At 44.2% G+C, this 17,118-nt stretch overlaps 1 protein-coding gene across 1 annotated transcript in view; it reads left to right on the top strand.

Annotated features, from left to right (window-relative positions):
- Nucleotides 1–17,118, top strand: part of LOC126456383 (uncharacterized) — a 188,599-nt gene that overhangs the window by 154,578 nt on the left and 16,903 nt on the right. Inside the window, exons 6-7 of the mRNA XM_050092137.1 lie at nucleotides 6,213–6,468; nucleotides 15,284–15,679. Of these exons, the coding sequence (XP_049948094.1) occupies nucleotides 6,213–6,468; nucleotides 15,284–15,679 (652 nt within the window). The remainder of the gene's footprint in view (nucleotides 1–6,212; nucleotides 6,469–15,283; nucleotides 15,680–17,118) is intronic.

Below are 17,118 nucleotides of genomic sequence, written 5' to 3' on the forward strand. Positions count from 1 at the left end.
ACAGAATATATCAGTATTTTAATTTTAAAGTAATATTTGTGCGACTTAGCGTTCTTAGATCAAAACAGTACTTATACCTAGAGTAAATCTCAGCCAACTTGCCTTCAGTCTTCCATACCATTTTTGTTGTCATTCTATGACAGTTTCAAATTACAGGGGAATAAATTATGAATGAACGTCAAGCACTACTCTGAGTGGACACTATATCAGTTTCATCATGTCGCGAAATCTAACTTCACAGCTGTAGCAACACCAAAATAATTTTTATATGGTCTGTAGGCAGCATATCAGCAACAATAACGTTGAGATTTTTCATTGTGTTTTTCATATCCCTGCATCTGAAAATCTCCATTTATTATTATCCAACAAGTATTGAATGACAGGGATTAGTTCTTGGTGACCAAGAGTAGCGACTGAGCATTGAGGTACAGTTATGATACCGAATTCGCTCGGGAATATGCATTCAGATTTGCCTTCAAGTGTTGTCTGATAAGGGCTCTTTGGCGAAACATGTAACTATAATTAGAACACTCCGAAATGTTGTCTTGCCGGAAAATTAGGTACAAATATGAACGTGGACTCACAGATGGAATTTACTTACGAAAAAATGCTATTGGAAATTTAGCTGAATGGAACGGTAGAGGCAGATGGAATGCAGAGATATGTTAGTGGACTGGTATTCGCTTTTCTATGATGTGCCTTACTCGGTTAAGGCCAATGCCTGAACGATTCCTTCCTTATACTTCATCAAACCGGATTGTGCTTAGTCTCTAATAGCCTCATCGTCCACAGGATATTAAACCTTCATCCTAAACCTAAATATTCCCTCCACGACAGGAAATTCCGAGTTTATGTAATAGTAGCAGTAATAGTCCACAATGTTTTCGATTTCTTATAAGTGGTGCTGGCAATTCAAATGCGTTGTTTTTGCTCTAATTAATGAAGATTTTATCAGCTCAGAGGATGAACTCTGTCCAGTGCCAATCATTTTCATACCCGTAGTGACAGTTCAAATCATCTGAAGCGATCCAACTTGCCTTGCGTTAATATTATCGGCCTACTCCCAACTTGTGCCGCTCATTCTATACCGTACGCAGTAAATCGAAAGAATGAGATATTGTACCTTGATCCCCTTGAGTCACCTTCTAGACTCTCACTACCGTCCAATTACGGGTCACAGAGTTCCAACAGCACTGTTCCGTCGAGAGATGTTGGCACGTAGCATGTTTGTGTCACTTAAAATGATAACAATGATAATGATAACAATAAACACTGTAAAGCGAATCACTTGTTGTGTTGCCGGCGGTTGTGGCCGAGCGGTTCTAGGCGCTTCAGTCTCGAACCGTGAGACTGCTACTGTTGCAGGTTCTAATCCTGCCTCGGGCATGGGTGTGTGTGATGTCCTTAGGTTGGTTAGGTTTAATTTGTTCTAAGTTCTAGGGGACTGATGACCTCAGATGTTAAGTCCCATAGTGCTCAGAACCATTTTTTGGACTTGTTGTGTTATTTTCTACATAGAAAGGAAGATATCCTGGCAAACAGGAATGATAAGCAAGCCACTTATATATTCAATTAAAAACTTGGCAATGAGTATCACTATGCAAATTGGAAATAAAGTTATGGTGTGTGGAGCTAACAGCTCATACAGTTCAGCCCTCTGATCCGGTCTCGTTCATAAGCAGAGCCTGTCAAATAAGTAAGCTGTTCTGGCACGCTTGAACTCAAGCGAAAAGAAAAGAGGGATCAGTGTGTTTCTCAGGGTTGTGCAGTGTCAATTGGTTGGCATTTAAAACGTTCAAGCTTGCAGCAGAAATTTTTGTCGACTTATCTCATGCCTCACACTATACAATATGAAATTTCTACTGCCAGTATTTTACCGGCAAGGCATCCGTGAAATATAAAATTTTACCACAACAATAATTAAATTTTATATTTGAATGATTACTTTCGGCTAAATTTTAACGTACCTCTGCTACAACATGCAATCCAGTTGTCAATATTTCCTTCTGAAGAAGACGTTTGAATAAACGTTGAACCCATGGTAAATGGGTTTAATAAAGTTCCATTTAACAACGGACTTGTTGTTCACAATTTCTACAACGAAATCCTGTTTTATCGAACCTATGCTGCCACGTTATGTACATGTTCGTGACCCCCTAACAATTTTGTAACCTCATTGACAAACACAATAGAATGCACAATAACCATGCAACAGAAAATTGGCAGGTGTAACTGATACGGCTGAACACCAGACAGTGAGATAATCATTCGTGAAATCCCACCAAAATAACAAAGTGTGGATGTGGTTACTTTGTAGCCAAACAAGCGCAATGGCTGATTCCCCGTGAATGTAATCACAGCATTTCAGTTAGAAAAATGTTTGTCTCTGACAAAACCACAGAAAAGAAATTCAATAATAATGTAGTTCAAGTACCAAATATACATGTACCATTGCAAAAGTTGCAGACATCGCTACCTTTTTCTATCTTAGTTAAATCTTCGTTACACAAATACCCCTACTGCCAAATTCTACCACAGTAATATGCATTCAGGAAATGGCGTTAGACATTATCTTTCACAACTGGAAAATTTGGGATGTTTATTAGTTACAACGTGGGAGAACAGTATACGACTCAGATGTATCATTCCCTTTAACACGGATAATTGATGAGTGGACAAAGCGGGATAATGGTAACAAGCATGATAAATATAGTTTCACACAATCCGAGCATCAAAATTACACATGAAAATTAAATAAATGACTTTTGAGAGCAGATATGAATGACCAAACTAGACGATACATCAAGTGGAGCTCACAAGACGCGTGAACATGAGTCGAATTTCTAGTAATGACAGAAATAGGAGCATTCTGAACGAGACTACCTATAACGCATTCATTAGTCTAAAGTGCAGAACAGAATGAGACATATGAATGCTTAATGCATCGGATTAACTGCAACACTATCTAGTAATTAGATCTCAACTTACGAAAAAGATTCTCTTTGCATTATATAGTACCTTGCACCTAAATACCAAATCATGTTCCCTATTCGTCACCAGTTCAACACGCGAAATGATAGAAAAAGAAATGTGCGAATACGATCATCCCGCGACTGAAATGTCTCAGACGCAAGTAACCACTGAAAATAGCTACAAAATGTGATCAAAATGTTTCCGGTCGGAGTTTGTAAGTCCATAATCTGTATGCCAATGAAGCTAAATCGCCGACAGTATTGATGCAATCATTCCAACAATGCACTAATGTGAAGATACCCGTTTCGTAAGACACCGCGTTTTGCTGGTTGATGATGTTTGTAATTACCTGAAACACATCGTCGTCCAGCAGGAATCATCGACCCTACAAGGCCTTTATAAAGGGACCAGAGGCGTGATAATTGCATGGGGAGGGATCAGGACCTCGGTGTGGCTGCTCGAATGTCTCTTACTTGAGTTGGCGTAACTTTTACGTTGCGACGTTTCTGTAATGGGGACACGCGTTATTACAAAGCAGCAGCTCCCCTTGTGACAGTTTCCTCGAATCGCCTTAAATGCATGACTTAATTTCTCCAGCGTTGCGCAGTACCGTTTCCTAGTGATGGAAACACCAGGCTCCTCAAAGTCAATAAGCATTTGGCCCCAGTAATGAAAGAACAGAGTGAGCATCACATTTCCAGCAAATGGCAGACTCTTGAACTTGGTACGAGGGGACGATGGATGATAGCTCCGCATCGTCGACGCTTGCGACTCCGATTGTCAGTGGTGGAACCAGCTTCCGTCGCCTCCAAGAAAGTGCTCTAGAAACGTGTTGCCTTCAGGATTGAAACGCATTATTTACTTCAGGATAAACGGACATCTGGTTGGCTTTTTGTGCAGCATTCAACGCCCCGGGAACACTGACTGCAAAGTGGTAGTCTAAGTGTTGTCGGATAACGTATTCCACTCTACCGAAGTTGAGGTCGAGATCCTTTGCTAGCACACGAATGGTTATGTGGTGGTTCGCCCTTATCGCGTCATCAACCACCCAGTTGCCTTTAATGGATGACGCTGGCCTCCGTGTTCGGCCGGTATCAGGAGCGACCAGGACAGCACTTGATGCACCATTGAGCAGCAGTGGTTTTCGCCCACAGGCATTCATTCTGCTCCATTCATGTGTTTCATTTTCTGGTAGATGTCTAGCGGTGTTAGACCGTCAGCAGCCAAGAAAAGATCAACACCTGACTGATATTGTTTGGACGCATTTGGTAATAACGTCGGCATAGTTAACGTTTCAGTATTTTCCGCACACACGTCGTAAAACACAAGCGCCACACTAGTCCCTCGTCTACATGTCGGTGCTTTCATACCCGCATCTGGGTAGTGCTGGGTTTCATATATGCTGCAACAAAGCCCTCAAACGGAAAGTTTCTGGTCTCCACTTACAAGACATTCCCGCGAATCATTTCCAAAACTGGTATATGCATACACAGAACCAACGGTCTCCTACTCAGATCTTTTTATAATACTGGAATTGTTACTAGAGGTAGCTCAGAGAGAGTCTTAAGTACACTGCTGGCCATTAAAATTGCTACACCACGAAGATGACGTGCTACAGACGCGAAATTTAACCGACAGGAAGAAGATGCTATGATATGCAAGATTAGCTGTTCAGAGCATTCACACAGGGTTAACGCCGATGGCGACACCTACAACGTGTTGACATGATGATAGTTTCCAACCGATTTCTCATACACAAACAGCAGTTGACCGGCGTTGCCTGGTGAAACGTTGTTGTTATGTCTCGTGCAAGGAGGAGAAATGCGTACCATCACGTTTCCGACTTTGATAAAGATCGGATTGTAGCCTATCGCGATTGCGGTTTATCGTATCGCGACATTGCTGCACGCGTTGGTCGAGAACCAATGACTGTTAGCAGAATATGGACTCGGTGGGTTCAGGAGGGTAATACGGAACGCCGTGCTGGATCCCAACGGCCTCGTATCACTAGCAGTCGAGGCGACAGGCATTTTATCTGCATGCCTGTAACGGATCGTGCAGCCGCGTCTCGATCCCTGCGTCAAGACATGAGGACGCTTGCAGGACAACAACCATCTGCACGAACAGTTCGACGACGTTTGCAGCAGCATGGAATATCAGCTCGGAGACCATGGCTGCGGTTACCCTTGACGCTGCATCACAGACAGGAGCGCCTGCGATGGAGTACTCAACGACGAGCCTGGGTGCACGAATGGCAAAACGTCATTTTTTCAGGTGAATTCAGGTTCTGTTTACGGCATCATGATGGTCGCATCCGTGTTTGGTGACATCGCGGTGAACGCACATTGGGAACGTGTATTCGTCATTGACATACTGGCGTATCACCCGGCGTGATGGTATGGGATGCCATTGGTTACACGTGTCGGTCACCTCTTGTTCGCATTGACGGCGCTTTAAACAGTGGACGTTACATTTCAGATGTGTTACGACCCGTAGCTCTACCCTTCATTCGATGCCTGCGAAACTCTACATGTCAGCAGGATAATGCACGACGGCATGTTGCAGGTCATGTACGGGCCTTTCTAGATACAGAAAATGTTCGACTGATACCCTGGCCAGCACATTCCCGAGATCTCACACCAATTGAAAACCTCTGGTAATGGTGGCCGAGACACTGGCTCGTCACAATGCGGCAGTCACAACTCTTGATGAACTCTGGTATCGTGTTGAAGCTGCATGGGCAGCTTTATATTTACACGCCATCCAAACTCTGTTTGACTCAATACCCAGGCGTATCAAGGCCGTTATTACGGCCAGAGGTGATTGTTCTGGGTACTGACTTCTCAGGATCTATGAACCCAAATTGCGTGAAAATGTAATCACATGTCAGTTCTAGTATAATATATTTGTCAAATGAATACCCGTTTATTATCTCCATTTCTTCTTGGTGCAGTAATTTTAATGGCCAGTAATGTAAGATTGTCGTGTTGGTAATGGAAGAGGAAAGGAAAACATGCATTCTTAAATGTAAGACACTACTTGTTTGCCCAGCTAGGTGCGTCTCCTTTGTCTGTCTAGCTTAGTGTCGAGCGGAACACTTTAACGGAGAGGATCTCAGCGTACTCCACCGGTAAAGTAATGCACTAGCCTCGACTGATTTGTATTGCGGTAGCAACTAGCCGATAGTAGATCAGTGCAGAGTGACGTGTGGTGCTGAGGGTGCGCTGTGACTCCCACAGGTCTTCGCTGTACTACTGGGCGCACTACGACTTCTTCAACGCGAGCACCAGTGGCGACCCGGTGGCGGGCAGCGCCTGCGACGAGGTTTTCCCCGCGTGGCGCCGCGCCTCAGGGTACCTGCGCTCGCCGCTCAACACGCTGGTCTACAAGCGGCACGCCGACCCGCACCACAGCGTGCGCTGCCAGTACCGCTTCGTCACCGACCGGAGGCTCTTCGCTAGGGTCATCCTCACCATAGAGTCCATGGCCTTCAAGGTAACAGCTTGACAGTAAGAACATGCCATGCACGAATGGTTCTTTTCCGCAGCGCCCCTTCTGACTCAATCAGTTCTAGTGTCGAATTCCATCCGTCAGCTTTGATCACTGACATCATGTGTGATGTCATGAAATAACGTTTCGATCGATGTGGTGGCCTGTTGTTAACTTTATCTGTGGTTGTTTTGATAAAATGCGTAAACTATGTTGTGCCCAAATATGACGCGATTCTCTTGGGTGTGGTTACACGGGAACCTAAGAGCACAGCTGAAACTGCTAAGAGTGAATGAAGTAGCAGTTACATTTCTAATCTTTGATCTAAACAGTATTTGGCTGTCTTGTTGAAAATGTGAGTCGGCCGGAGTGGCCGTGCGGTTCTAGGCGCTACAGTCTGGAACCGAGCGACCGCTACGGTCGCAGGTTCGAATCCTGCCTCGGGCATGGATGTGTGTGATGTCCTTAGGTTAGTTGGGTTTAATTAGTTCTACGTTCTGGGCGACTGATGACCTCAGAAGTTAAGTCGCGTAGTGCTCAGACCCATTTGAACCATTTTTTTGAAAATGTGACATGTGACACGATTTCCGAGGGTGAAGTTAGGCAGGAATCTAAGAACATAGCTAAAATTGCTGCGAGTGAAACAGTTAGCAGTAATATTTATAATGATTACAGTTTTCACAGAAAGTTTTGCTGTTTTCTTGCGAATATGGTATGATGTCCTTGGGTAAAATTAGGAACGAAAGTTAAGAGTATAATCTTGGCTCTCACAAATACGAGGGTTGGAACTTAAACAGTGACAGCTATTTATTCACAACTGATACAAAAGAGTTACATGTTTGCACCTTTTACTGTCCTTCAAAGTAGTCACCATCGTTGTTTAGAACCAGTTGCCAGCGATGTGGAAGGCGTAGTGTACCCTTAGCGGAGCCTGTTCTGTTGATGGTGCGAATGGAGCGGTCTACTGTCTGTCGAATTTCTAGAACAGTTCTGAAGCGAATGCTACGAAGTATTTCCTTCATCTTCGGAATCAAATCAAAGTCACTAGGACTTAAGTCTGGGGAGTATGGTGGATGGTACAGTACTTCCCAGTCCCATCAACCGAACAGATCAGCCACAGCTTGCGATGTATGCACCCGCGCATTGTGGGTCGCCGCGAAAGTCGAAAGTGCGTCAGAGCCTCAGTATGGAGAAAGTTATGGTGATTATCATGTATGACTGTGATGGTGTTATCCTAACGCATTACGTTCCTCCACCGCAGACCGTCAATGCACGGCGCTACTGTTCGTTTTTGGAGCATTACCTGCGAAACCCACCCATCATTTTGCACGAAAATGCGCGTGCGCGGGCGCATACAGCGCAAGCTGTGGCTACACCGTTCGGTCGATGGGACTGGCAAGTACTGTACCATCCACCATACTCCCAAGACTTAAGTCCTTGTGACTTTGATGTGATTCCGAAGATGAAGGAACCACTTCGTGGCATTCGCTTCAGAACTGTTCCAGAGAAGTAGACCGCTCCATCAACAGAACAGCCTCTGCTAACAGTATACTACGCCTTCGACATCGTTGGCGACTGGTTCTACACAACGCTGGTCACTACTTTGAAGAACAGTAACAGGTGCAAATATGTAACTCTTTTGTAACGGTTGTGAATAAATAGTTGCCACTATTAAAGATCCAACCCTAGCATTACGCTCCTTTTTCGAACGTGGCCAGATTTCCGTGGGTGAGGTTACGCACGAACCTACGACAACCACTATATATGTAGGTTCTCGTTTTCCATTCCATGATTCGGCGTTTTTCTAAATATTTTTATTTAAGTATGTACTGTTATATCATCTAGGATTTATTTTTGTCAATCTGTCAAATCTGAGGTACGTAGGTCAAGTCCTGTTACCTGTTCCAACGTTTGTTAATTTTTTTGTTTTTGCAGTAGCGCAGATAGCGCTGTAAGAAACCTAAATTCTCCACGAATTAACAATTCACACCCAATAAAACACACCAAAAATAGCGTAACGAGGAATCAATAGTGAGAATTGACCTGTGTGGTTAAATTATGAAAAGGGATCTCAGAATTTAAAATCCTAAAGAAAAGTACTTCACAGAGTCATTGAAAAAATGCCAAAATTAGCATTCGTTGGAATCGACCACTAAATCTGACCGATTCTAAGGTCTCTCACATTTCCGTTTTTGTACAATCGGCAGTGCTTTTTTGAGCATTGTTATTTTTTGTGTTGTTCTCTGTACTACTTCGAAAAATAATGCACCTAGGTCAATTGTAGATACTGATTCCATCTTTGTCATTTTTTCGTGAATTTTCGTACCTCTTGTAACGCTTTTTCGTCTATATTTTCTCTGTTGCTTTCTCCTTATTTCATTTTAATGTTGTTCTTACGTTTCCAGTATGATACTATTTATTCTATTTTGCATTTTTTGTGTTGGAATATAACTTTTCTGCAGTAATACCATTAGATTCAATACTTATTGTTAAGAGTTACCGCTTACGATTCGTGATATTTTAGCGGACTTTCTAGATCGTCATTTACTCGCTTAAACTATGGTGATTTATATTACGCATCCATATTTCCTTTTTTCCTGTTGTTACTTTCGTTTTCAACATTTCTATTTCCTGGTGACAGAAGTCATTGCTGTGTAATTATCCAAGTGAACTGTGATTGTAATTTATCTTTTGCTTGTGTATCACACTTTTTTAATGCTTTGGTTTGTTTGCAAGTAAGACTCGTTGACTTCAAACATCGCGTATATGTAGCCTCTTCGGCTTATATATGACGTCATTGGTCAAAGGTGACGGGTGGAATCGCACGCCAGAATATATCCAATATTCTAACAGCAAATTTTTATGTGTATTTTTACAGTAATATAAAACCCGAAGATAAAATTTAAAATCTGATAAATAACGATCAGTTTCGCTTTATGAAAGACAAACACGAGAGAGGCAGTTCGGAGGTTGTTATTCTTAATGGAACCAAAACACAGGACACATTAAGACACGTTCATGGGATTTGTGGACAAGAAAAGCATTCCACAATGTTAAATGGTGTAATACATTCGAGATTCTCAGAAAAAACAATAGTTGTAAAAAGTGCGTCGTATACGGTAAGTACAAGAACCAAGAGATAAAAATACACTCCTGGAAATGGAAAAAAGAACACATTGACACAGGTGTGTCAGACCCACCATACTTGCTCGGGACACTGCGAGAGGGCTGTACAAGCAATGATCACACGCACGGCACAGCGGACACACCAGGAACCGCGGTGTTGGCCGTCGAATGGCGCTAGCTGCGCAGCATTTGTGCACCGCCGCCGTCAGTGTCAGCCAGTTTGCCGTGGCATACGGAGCTCCATCGCAGTCTTTAACACTGGTAGCATGCCGCGACAGCGTGGACGTGAACCGTATGTGCAGTTGACGGACTTTGAGCGAGGGCGTATAGTGGGAATGCGGGAGGCCGGGTGGACGTACCGTCGAATTGCTCAACACGTGGGGTGTGAGGTCTCCACAGTACATCGATGTTGTCGCCAGTGGTCGGCGGAAGGTGCACGTGCCCGTCGACCTGGGACCGGACCGCAGCGACGCACGGATGCACGCCAAGACCGTAGGATCCTACGCAGTGCCGTAGGGGACCGCACCGCCACTTCCCAGCAAATTAGGGACACTGTTGCTCCTGGGGTATCGGCGAGGACCATTCGCAACCGTCTCCATGAAACTGGGCTACGGTCCCGCACACCGTTAGGCCGTCTTCCGCTCACGCCCCAACATCGTGCAGCCCCCCTCCAGTGGTGTCGCGACAGGCGTGAATGGAGGGACGAATGGAGACGTGTCGTCCTCAGCGATGAGAGTCGCTTCTGCCTTGGTGCCAATGATGGTCGTATGCGTGTTTGGCGCCGTGCAGGTGAGCGCCACAATCAGGACTGCATACGACCGAGGCACACAGGGCCAACACCCGGCATCATGGTGTGGGGAGCGATCTCCTACACTGGCCGTACACCACTGGTGATCGTCGAGGGGACACTGAATAGTGCACGGTACATCCAAACCGTCATCGAACCCATCGTTCTACCATTCCTAGACCGGTAAGGGAACTTGCTGTTCCAACAGGACAATGCACGTCCGCATGTATCCCGTGCCACCCAACGTGCTCTAGAAGGTGTAAGTCAACTACCCTGGCCAGCAAGATCTCCGGATCTGTCCCCCATTGAGCATGTTTGGGACTGGATGAAGCGTCGTCTCACGCGGTCTGCACGTCCAGCACGAACGCTGGTCCAACTGAGGCGCCAGGTGGAAATGGCATGGCAAGCCGTTCCACAGGACTACATCCAGCATCCCTACGATCGTCTCCATGGGAGAATAGCAGCTTGCATTGCTGCGAAAGGTGGATGTACACTGTACTAGTGCCGACATTGTGCATGCTCTGTTGCCTGTGTCTACGTGCCTGTGGTTCTGTCAGTGTGATCATGTGATGTATCTGACCCCAGGAATGTGTCAATAAAGTTTCCCGTTTCTGGGACAATGAATTCACGGTGTTCTTCTTTCAATTTCCAGGAGTGTATTAATGGAAGACCAACAGTGATGTACTACGGTGAAATAAGCTGTAAGGCAAGGTTGCATATTTTCTCCCTCCTGGTTCAGTACCTACATCGAAGAAGCAGTGACAGAAATGAAAACAAGGTTCAGGTGAGGCATTAAAATTCAGTGTGAAGGAATTTCAAAAATGGATATCATATTCATGTCCTCAGTGACACGGATGAAGAATCACAGGACCAGTTGAATGGAATGAACAATCCGGTGAGTGTAGATTATAGATCAAGAGTAAACCGAAGAAAGACGAAACGGGTATGAGACCAGGAATAAACTTTGCATCAGAATTGGTGACTCTGCTATGCTGAAAGCAAAGTAATATACGACGGAGGAAACTAATATACGACGGAAGAAGCAATGATCGCATGAAAAGAACACTAGCACGGGCGGAGAGAATAAAACGGGACAAAAGAATTCCATTAGTAGCAAACATAACTCTGAATTTTAGAAAGAATTTTTTGAGGAAGTACGATTGGAGGACAGAATTGTATCGAAGTGAATCACAGACTGCCGGAGAAACGGAAAAGAAAAGAATACAAGCGTTTGCTATGGATACTACAAATGCATATTGAAAATTAAGTGGATTGGTAAGGTGAGAAATGAAGAGGTTCTCCGCAGAGTTGGCGAAGAAAGGAACGTGTGGAACACATTGCCAGGAAGAAGAGGCAGGATGACAGGAGACATATTAAGGTATCAAGTAATAACATTTGTTGCACTGCAGGAAGCTGTAGAGTATACAAATTGCAGGTGAGACAGAAATTGGAATACATGGGCTACCGCACACTCTCAGAGCAATGAAGCAGTAGGAACACGAAACACTGTTGTTCAGCCTACTGTCACATTCAATATGTAGTGATGATACTTCTCCATCACTGGTTATTTAAACCATAACAATGTCTTTTTTTGTTGAGGTCACCAGTCCGAAGACCGGTGCTATACAGCTCCCCACGCTAGTGTATCCAATGTAAGCATGTTCACCACTGCATAACTACTGCAACAGTTCAACAGAAACTACTCACTGTATTGAAGCTTCCGTCTCCCACCACAATTTTTACCACCCACACATCCCTCCATTACTGAATTACGATTTTTTGCTGCCTAACGATATGTACTATCAATTAATTCCTTCATTCACTCAAGGTGCGTCTGAAAATTACATTTCTCAACAGTTATATACAGTACCTCCTTATTTATTACCCAGCCTATTCATATGATCTTCAGCATTCACTTATAATATATTCCAGAAACTATTTTTCTTGGTTGAACTGTTTATTGTCCACTGTTTGGTTCTGAACAAGGCTGCACTCCAAATATCTTCAGAAATGACTTCCTAACATTTGAATGTTAACAAATTTGCCCTACTTAAAAAATAGATTCCGGGCTATTGCTAGTTCATGTTTCGATCATAGTCCTTATTTTTCCGACAGAGTAACAGAGTTCATTTATTGCTTTTAGTGTCTCATTTCTTAATCATATTACCTCAGCATCAGCTGATTTAATTCGAATGCTTTCGACACTAGATGTTATACTTTTCTTGAATATCAACTGACAGCGTACTTTAAGGAGACTATCTATTTTGTTCAACTGCTTTCCATAGTCCTTTGCCGCCTTTGACAAAATTTCGGTGTCTCTGTCATACCGCAAAGTTTTTATTTCTACTCCCTGCACTTTAATTCTCGTTCCTCATTTTTCCTTTTTTCCTTCTCAGGTCCCCACACATTGTCCTTGGTTGAAGGCTGAAGGAACGGGAAGTACATGTGAATCAAAGACCCAAGGAAAGCGGTGGTTTCATTGACGCCATTTATGTCACCCCAGAGGCCCAGCGGCAATGTGTCTGAAAACTTTTGCTCATTTACCCAATTAAAAACCGCGTGATCGCAATGTTGTGCATCGCGGTTCCGACCACAATCTTTCAGGTGTCACAAAAAGGGGTGAAATCTGGATAAGACAGGATGTGATGATGTTCGCATCGTGTGACAGGACCACGGTGGCGCTAAGGGGAATCGTGATGACATTTGGTGCCAATGTAAAATCTGACCCTTTCCTCGCATGTGTCGACACCTTGGTGTTCGAAGCATCGTGGAAGTCGAGGACGACGCCACAGGGCGCCACACTTTTGCACCATTACAGAAGAATATTATAATGTGGTGCCTCTGTTCCTAAGAGAACGATGTAATGTTTCTCTGGACAAGCAGGAATTTCCAAAGCAACAGGCACTGAGATGTCAACAGCCATTATGAAATAAATTTATACGAACAAGCAACATCTGTGTAATGGCATGACGACAGTGAAAATCTGTGCCAAGCCAGGACTGGAACCTGTATTCCCCACTATACACGAGCGGTCGCCTTTATCACTTTGGCTACTCGTGCACAACCCAGAGTCAAACGCAAACTTCCATATATCGCTGCGCCCGTGGCAAAATCTATTATTTAGCACACATTATGTTACATCCGTACAGAAAACACTCCGTTTTCAGGCCACAAGTGGCTGATCGGGAACATCCGACCGCTGAGGATGCAGATAGGAGGGGCATGTCATCAGCACAGCGCTCTCCCGGCCGTTATGATGGATTTCTTTGACCGGAGCCGCTACTACTCGGTCGAGTAGCTCCTCAATTAGAATCATGAGGCTGAGTGCACCCCGAAAAATGACGACAACACATGGCGGCCCGTATGGTCACCCATCCAAGTGCCAGCCGCGCCTGACAGCGCTGAATTTTGGTGATCTGACGGGAACCGATGTATCCACTACGGCAAGGCCGTTGCCTCATATATGTACAGAGGAAGATGTTTTAACCGAAATTTGCTGTTCTGCGGGTAAATACAGTACTACAGTGCGGCTGTTCTTAAGGAGAACGATGCAGTATTCTTTCGAACAGGCATGCCTGTCCGAAGGACAGCCACTGTGGTGACTACGACTTTTATAAAATACATGAAATGTATTCAGAGTTGCGAATAAGAACAACTGTCAGCTATGTAAGGGAATGATGTCAATGCAATTTTGTGCTAGAGTGGGACTCGAACCTGGATCTCCCGCTATATCAGTGGTTCCCAACCTGTGCGTTACCCCCAAGTGCAACAAACATTAGCTAGAAGCTCCAGCGTCAGCCTCACTGCCATCTGTTGTCCACCCCTTCCCTACATTATCACCAACCTTAACACCTAACTAAACCGTAGAATGAAAGATTTTTCTTGGAACATTTTTGTCTTCAAAATGATGAAAGAGGAATGATATTTAGTATATATATATCTGTGTGTGTGTGTGTGTGTGTGTGTGTGTGTGTGTGTGTGTGTGTGTGTGTGTTAGAATAATTGACGAAGAAATTCATAGTGCATCACAAGTGCTACCCACAACCTTGTCAGAAAAGAAAGCTAACTATCCACAGTGAGGATACACAGTTGTTTAAAAACATGCTTCACCTGCATTACTATTCTCCATTGCGCCACTTGCTTGACCTGCACACTGCTACCCCATTAAAATTCAAAACAAGTTCAACTGTGTGCACTTCATTGCTACACTCCTTACTTCTGAAGTGGCAGAAATTGGACGACTTCAGGCTCTTAAGGCTTTGGGTATAACCACTCTAATGATAACAACAGTAACAATAATAAATCTGTGTATGGCACTATAGTAGCCATTAAGTTTTTACAGCTGTGCCATGCTGTCAGTTAATTCATGTACCTGTTTCGAAGCGAGTAATGAAGCAGTTTCTGGACTACTACAGGTACTATCTACAATTTGGAGAAGACTTTTCCTTGATATTTCCAACATTTTTTACCTGTATGTCTCAATTTTACCATCAGCGATATGTGGGACATAGCACAAAATATGTGTTTTAGTTGGTGGACTACATGAGGAACCTGTAACCTCCACCACATTAAAGCTACTAATTGAGAAAAAGTAATTATTGATAACTTACGTAATCAGTGCTAGATTCTTACAAAGTTGTGATAATATTAATGATCTTTTGAAAATAATTTAGTGCCTTGACTGAAAGAGAATCAAATCGTTTAGTTTCCACCCCTCAGAAAATTTCATTTACCCCTCAGGGGGTGATCACCCCCAGAATGGGTAGCGATTGCCTTAACCGCTTCGGCTATTCGTGCACAGCCCATGACTAGACCCAAACTTCAATATGTTGTCGTTTCGTTGTTCCTGCGCCGCAGCCTGTCCTCGTGTAAGTTATACCTCACGCTTACGAGTGCTCGTGCCCGCAGGACAACACGTACGTGACGAGCAAGTGCAGCGACTGCCTGCGCGACCGCGCGGACAAGCTGGTGGTGCTGGAGCCGGAGGGCGGCGCGGCGGCGCTCAACTGGTCAGCGTCGGCGTGCCTGTGCCACGGGGGCGCGCAGCTGCCGCCGCTGTCGGTGGTGTCGCGCGGCGAGCGCCTCACGCTGGAGCTGCGCGTCGACGCGGCGCACGCCGCCTCCAGCTACTTCAAGCACGCGCCGCCGCTGTTCGAGGCGCGCTACCGCTTCGTGCACGCGCCGCTGTGCGGGCCGCCGCTGCTGCCGCCCGCCACCGACGGCGAGCTGCGCTTCCCAAACTACGAGGCGCTGCTGGGCAACGTCGAGCCGCCCAGGACGGTGCACTGCATCTGGGAACTGCAGGTGCGAAAGCTACTTCCCGGTTATCCGTACTGGCTACACAGTGGCGGTGTATACATTAATTCGAATTATATGGAAGTAATGCTGTTTCTCGCTTCTCAGCTCCTTAATTTACAGTCTTCGCAATTCCTCTCCGAGAGATCCCTTCAGTCCACTTCACTCCATAGTATACATCTAAAAATGTACGTTTATTGTTACTAGAGGAAGAGTCCAAACACGGACAGCTTTTTGTCTTCGATTTTCAGAAGAAATATAAAATCGCAAAATATTAGTCTTAAAAGCATGTAATATTTACTGATTAGTGCTAACACACCATTCAAATTTTGGTTTCAGAAAATTTAATTAAGAGTTATTATATTAGTGAATTTGAATAACAGCTGTAAAAATCGGATACCTTCTAAAAACAATCAAAATAGCACTAGAAACATTCGGAGAGCGGTAGAAAATCTGCGAAAACGAAAATAGCTGGTATACTACATAGAACCGTCGTCAATTCCGATAGCTGAGAGGTCAGCGTGATGGATGGCCATCCTACTCGTTTAAACTGTATCTACCAGTCTTCTGTTGCTTTACGGGAAGTCTCACAGTGTCTAAATAAATGGAGCGCCTCTGTCGTGAGCGTCTGGATGCGAAGTACTTTTTTTTTTTTAAAAAAATTTGTGTGTGTTTATATGTGAGTATGTGTGTTTGTGTGTCATACGTTCCCTCTACGCTTGGATACGAGCCATCAGTAATTCTTCTCTTGTGCTAAGCACTCCATCTAACGTAAGAGTACCAACTGCATCCTATAACCTCAATTATTTGTTGTCTGTATTCCAATCTCTGTCTTTTCTTACAGTTGTTTATCCTCTTCAGCACCCTCTGGTGCCATGGAAATCATTGCCTAGTGCCTTTAAACTACCTACCATCCTCTCCCTTCATCTTGTCAGTGTTTTCCACATGTCCATTTCCTCGCTGATTCTGTGGCGATCCTTCTCATTCCTTACCTTATAAGTCTACCTAATTTTCAGCCTTCTTCTGCATCACTGCATCTCAAACGCTACGATTGTCATTTGTTCCAGTTTTGCCATTATCCGTGATTCACTGCCACACAATGTCGAGCCCCATTCGGACAATCTCAGACATATGTTTCTGAAGTTAAAGCCTATGTTTGAAACCAGTAGACTTCTCCTGGCCAGGAATGCTGTCGTTGGGTGGGCTGCTCTTCGATGGTTAATCTTCCGTAGAATATTTTGCTTCCACGGTAGCAGAATACTTTGACTTTGTCTACCTCGTGATCACCAACTTTGGTGTAATGTTTCTCGATATTCTCATTTCTTCTAGATCTCAATATCTTTGTCTTTCTCTGGTTTATTTTCAATCCATTCTCTGTAATCCATTAGACTGCTCTACCATCCAACAGATCCTGTATATCTTATTCACTTTCATTTTGGATAGCAATT

The sequence above is a fragment of the Schistocerca serialis genome, chromosome 2, assembly GCF_023864345.2.
Source record: "Schistocerca serialis cubense isolate TAMUIC-IGC-003099 chromosome 2, iqSchSeri2.2, whole genome shotgun sequence".
NCBI lineage: Eukaryota > Metazoa > Arthropoda > Insecta > Orthoptera > Acrididae > Schistocerca > Schistocerca serialis.